The 5,855-nt window shown below is 42.1% G+C and overlaps 1 protein-coding gene across 1 annotated transcript in view; it reads right to left on the bottom strand.

The window, feature by feature from the left end:
• Nucleotides 1-240: 240 nt before the first annotated feature.
• Nucleotides 241-5,855, bottom strand: part of LOC102874044 (zinc finger protein 490-like) — a 44,866-nt gene continuing 39,251 nt past the window's right edge. The window contains exon 5 of the mRNA XM_006903369.1: nt 241-453. Coding sequence (XP_006903431.1) covers nt 241-453 — 213 coding nt within the window. The remainder of the gene's footprint in view (nt 454-5,855) is intronic.

Raw genomic sequence — 5,855 nt, 5'->3', positions numbered from 1 at the left:
CCTTGCCAAGAATAAAAACCAAGGACCCCCCTTTGGACCGGGAAGCAGTTTTTGAGCATTTTATTTCCTCTCCGAGATCTGCAATAGAGTGCTTTGGGTCCTACAATCGGGCCATCTGACCCCCTTGTGTCCAGTAAGGCCGCTCTCCTAAGTCATCCTGTAAAAACAGACCCGGGCTGCGAATGGCGGAGCGCGTGCACCTCGAGGCCGAGCAGGGTGGACAGAGTGGACACAGGGCCTTCACCGGCACACACAGTCTCCCCGAGGACGCAGGCTCACGATGACCACCACCCTCTCCGGCCCCGCGATTTCACCCGACAAACCACGTGCCCTGCGTGTCCTGGAGCCGCTGAGCCCGACGTTTTCAGGGGAGCGGCGGCCGCCCAGGCCCGGGGGTTGGGAGTCCCGGGCACAGGCAGGGACACGGAGCGCGAGGGGATTCGGGACAGGGGCCTGCGGGTCAACGAAAAGTGACCAGAAATAAATAAGAGAAAGTCTGAAACCATCTTCCTATGACAATAGAGCGGAAACCAGAGCAAAATCATACCAACTTCCGGTTTCCAGCCCGGAAGTGACCCCCACAAAAAGACTTCCGTGTAGAAACAAGGAGGTGCCATGTGGTTCTGCGGCCTGCTTACATCCTCGAGTTTGGGATCCGTCGTCTTTCCAATAAGAAAAGGCCTTCGTTCTCGTCAGGACGTGAAGAAACTGATCACTCAAGCCACTGCAGCATGGAAGAAAGCACGCGATGCTCCGGAGCAGGAGCGTGACAACTACGGGATGCAAAAAAGGACGGACACTTCCTTTTGGTTACTGTGGGTGCACCAGCGAAAGCGGTCCCATTCTTGGTACCAGCAGCCAGGAAATCACAAGATGAATTCCGTTGGGAAAGTCGGCTCTCAGGGAACTCTCCAGAGTACTGAAGAGAAACAGTGTCACTCTGGACACTAAGGTGCACCTGATCCAGACCAAAGTCTTTAGAATTTCTTGCTATGCATCAGAAAGCTGGACAATGACTAGGGTTTATAAAGAGAGAATTGATGCCTTAGAGGTGTGGTGCTGGAGAAGATTCTTGAATATGGACTGTTAGGAGAACAAAGAGTTTAGTCTGCAATATGGTGAATCCAGGATGCTCCTTGGAGGCAAGGATTCTGAAGCTTTAGCTGACCTACTTTGGGCCTGTTGCAAGGAAGGACCAGTCCTTGGACAGGGACATTATGCATGGAATGGTGGAGGGACAGGGCAAGAGAGGAATACCCTCAATGAGTTGGATTGACTCAGTGACTCGGGGTAATGAGGGGAGGTGTGTGAGAGACAATGAAGTGGGCTCAGGACAGAGTAGGGTTCAGAGCTTTTGCACACAGGGTCACTATGACTTGTAAATTACTTCACAGCACATAGCAACCACATTTTCCAACCCTCCACTTGTCCTCACTGTTGCAAACTGGACGCAGAAAGCAAATAGGGACGCGAGGAAATGAATTGTTGCCAACATACCAATGGGTAAGCTCAATCTTTAAAGACCAAAGATCAGATAGGGCATCCCCTCCGGTGGGAGGCTGGACAGAATTCTGTTTTCACAGGGCATCCAGTATATCTTTCCGGGGGGTGGGGGTACTGTGGTGCTGGTTGGATTTTGTGTCCTGTCTGGACTCTGATCTCAGCTGTGGTCTGGCTAACACTATCCCAGGGAATCCCCATTTCCTCCCTCCCCTCAGCTGATTGGGCATCACTTAGTCATCAAGGTAAATATAGCTTCTCTTCATTTTTCCATTATTCTTTTTTTCTTTGCATTCTCCATCCTTGACATAAAAACACAGAAATAAGAATTATAAGACAAACGTGATTATAGAAGAATTTCCAAATATTTTAACCTGATGAAAGGGATTAAGACGGGAGTTTCCTTCACTCATTTCTTCCAGAAAATCAGTATTACTAAATTTTCTCAGTTGTTCATTAAAAGTTCATTAAAAGTGTCATAAAAGTGAGCTTGTATCTCATCAGTTAAAATACCATGATTCATGATAGGTTTGCAAACTTTATCACAATGCCATTCAGTATTATTCCATACAACAGGGGTGACACAATATTGAGTAGTAATCAAATCTTAGTTTAACTTCAGTTGTCTTTGTAAGTTAGTGATATGATTGCCTGTCATAATTACTGCTTAAAATCAGTTAATCGAGAATTGATTTCAGAATCTGTCTTTGAGATGACCATAATTTTTCAGTCATTATGCCATTTTTTTTATAATCTACTGTTTGAACACTTAGGTGCAGAGCAACTCCAGCAGTAGACGCTATAGCTGTTACAGCTAAGATCTCTAAAACAGTGACAATTAATGCTCCAATAAACCTCTTGCTTCTTTTAAAGAACTGATTCACAAGGTGCTTTAAAAGCATCTTCTCATGAGATGACTGCCATTTATGAACAAAATTATAGGAAGCCATAAGCCAATTCTCTCCCTCTCTCTGTCTTTCTCTCCGCTTATGAGGTGGTAAAAAGAAAAATTTAAACAAGTATACAGAGAACATTTGTTGTAAGTCAAAGCTAAATTATCCGCCACCTATTTAGTAACTCCTTTTTTTGTTTGCTTGTTTTTTAAATTTTATTATTTTTGTGTGACTGTACCATCAAATCAGATCTTACGGGTACAGGAGATTTCCCCTCCTTCCCTGGCAGAGCATCTGGTGGATTTGAACTGTGCACCTCTTTATCTGGATCCAAGTCACACTCTCTTCTCTCCTGGTCTATGCTAACAGTCTTCTCTTTTGTTGTTTCTCTAAGGTCATCAGTCTTTTCCATTCCACCATTCTGTCTTCATCGAATCATAGCTTCTTAAAGCTTATCTCGGGGTTCACGTTTCTGGATGGTACCCACAGCATTTTGGTGCCTGTTGAAATATAAGCAAATCCTCCACCCTAATGAAGGACAAATCCCTTTTTTTATTCATTAGTTAGAGGTTCTCTAAAATATATATGTGCTGATTCAGCTCTTTGATTAATTATAATACCCAATGTCTTTCCACTAGAGTTTCTCTTTTCTCATTAGAACTTAAAAAAACAACGTGAATAATGGTTTTGTAAAATAGTTTGAGGAGATGTTTTTCATCCTAATCCCATCTCCCCTCTTTTTGTTTTCTCAACAGTTTGTTTCTCGGAGCTGCCTTTTGCTTTAAAAAGGCAGGAGCAATAACTGAGCTACTGTCTGGCCTTTGAACAAGATGAGATGTTGTGACGATGACATCATTATGTCCCCATCATAACTGGGATCCACCATCCCAATATGTACAAATATTCCTTTACTTATTAAACTAGATTTTACTGAAATCAATGTTACAGCATCTTTGGGGACCTTATTTCCATGGGACAGCCTCGGCTCACTGGAGATCGAAGGTAACTCTCTTTGATTTAAAGCCTCTAGTTTCTTCCTTGTTAGGGGTCACTGCTCTGCCCTACGCCTTTGTTAAGTGGCGTCTTACTATTATAATGAACAAGACACTGATGCCTGGAAAAAACTGCTTTGTCTCTTACCACTTAAAAACTTAAACTTTCTGGACTTTACAGGTAGTCAACCAAGAGTATTTGACTTTTATGAGACATTTTTATACTTTTTGTTCTTTATATTTACTGAGAACAAAATTACATTTTCTTTCTTACTTATTTATAATCTTTAGATCACATTATCTATGCAGCTTTTAATTTATCTTGACTCTATTACTTACTTTCAGGCCTTTATAAATTTTCTAAATTAAAGAGTTTTCTTTTTGTAAGCTTCATTTTTATTTTTTTATTTTCTTATTTTGCCAAAATTATCAGATTATGTAAGCTGATAACTATTGCCACATTAAATTTAAGACAATGTTTCGCTTCTTCCTTTGAGGTTTTATAAGCAATTTATTTCAGAGGTTGGGTAAGTTCTCATGACATTTTCTGTAATTCTTCCCTTGACTTTATCCTTCAAGGGGTGAGGAAATCCTCATGAAACTTTTTCTACTTCTACCCTTGACTGACTTCCAAGGGGTGAGGGAATCCTCATGGAGAAAGAGATAGAGAGACAGAGAGTGAGAGAGAGTGAGAGAGAGAGAGAGAGAGACAGACACTGACTGGTACTTCATTCGGGTCCCTGTTCAGTCGCCAGATGTTGCAAACCGGACGCAGAAAGAAAGCAAGGACACAAGGAAATGAATTCTTAAAAAGAGGGAGGGCTGAGGCAGAGGCCCTCTCACAGCTTAGCACTGTGAAAAGGCCCCGCTCTTAATGTCCCTGTGGTTTTTATTTAGTTTACACAATCATTCTAAAAAATGTTCCATCTTCAGAGACTATATTTTCCTTATACTTAAGTGTTGCCAAGATAGCAACGAGTAAGCTTAATCTTTAAACTCAGACCAAAGCTTAGACAGGGCATCCCCTTCAGTGGGAGGCTGGACAGAGTTCTGTTTGCAGAGGGCATCCAGTATGTCGTCTGGGGAGGCTGGATGGTATTCTCTCTTTGTAGAGGGTGCTCAGTCCTGTCTGGACTCTGATCCCAGCTATGGCTCGGATAACACTATGCTGGAGAATCCACACCTCACTAGTGTAAGTTCTAAAATGCTGAGGACAGAGGATTGATGCAGAAAAGAGTGATCACTTAACTGGTATCATCAAATGAAAAGAAGACTTTTTCTACTTGGTTCACATAATTCAAGTATCTCAATATGGGAACAATCTTTACAAAAACAATTCCATGTCTGTAGCAACAGATGATATCATGTTACTATAAAAAATTAGGGAACTAAGTTATGAGAAAACTAGTGGCCTAGTTATACTAAGGAATTATACTGCCAACACACAGCCAGATATTTTGAATCAATTGAGTGACGAGAGAAAGATGATTAATAGTTCAGGTGCTGTATGGAAGAAGGAGGGGCAATCTCCTCCCGTGCGACTGACTGCCTCTGAAAACCTGCTACAGGGTGAGCCATCATTCAGTTCTGACTCTACAGTACATGACAATCACAAGACTTTGTCTTCTAGTTAAAAAAAAAATAATAGGTGACCGACTAGTGGATTAGCTTTTTGGGAAGAGGTGCATAGACTGAACTACAGATTTCAAGAACCTAGGAGCAGGAGAGGCCCAAGTTCAGATCTTTTGTTTGTAGAGTCACTGTGTGTTGTATTTGAGAGTACCCAACATCGGTCTGGGATTGGACGTCACAGATTCAAGGTCAGATACTGGAAGCGTAAGACCCTTGTAGCTCCACTCAGGTCTGGAGTCTACCTGTCATCTTCTCATGGGTCAAGTAAAAGAATAGAGTCCATGGGATTTGCAGGCAGACCCAAGAGTGGAGAAGCCCCTGAGATGAGGAGAGGACATTAGCCCCAGGAAAATAAGTGCGTTTGGGGTAGTGCTAACAGCAATCTCTCATCTGCTTAATCCATAGAGTGTTTCCAGCTATCCGTCGAACAAACATCTCTGTCTCTGTAAATCCACCTCTTCTACAGGAGAGAAAGATGAGTGTCATCATCACACCTGGTTTAAAACCTTGCAAACCTGATGCAGCCGCCTAGTAGTGACTGGGGACCAACTTGAAAGAAATGCATTTTTTAGTACACAGCAGTTGTGAAACATCTTACACACTGAGTCGCTCATTTAGAAAACAGAGCAAGCCAACAATACTGAGGGGTTTACATGTGTCATTTATAATTCTCCCATCAGTTCTCTATGAAAAGGGGTTTTGTAATTTTATTAATTTTAATGAACATTTACAGAGATTTTCTATTTCCATTCATTCATTGTTTTCTCTACCCCACACCCCCAGTTCGTTCCTCTCTTTGAAAATCAAAAAATCAACTTCTTCATTGGTATAAAATGCT

The sequence above is a fragment of the Elephantulus edwardii genome, unplaced genomic scaffold (assembly GCF_000299155.1).
Source record: "Elephantulus edwardii isolate Elephantulus edwardi_28Jun2011 unplaced genomic scaffold, EleEdw1.0 scaffold00598, whole genome shotgun sequence".
Lineage (NCBI taxonomy): Eukaryota > Metazoa > Chordata > Mammalia > Macroscelidea > Macroscelididae > Elephantulus > Elephantulus edwardii.
The sequence above is the reverse complement of the archived record's forward strand: the minus strand, read 5'-3'. Positions and strand labels throughout refer to the sequence as shown.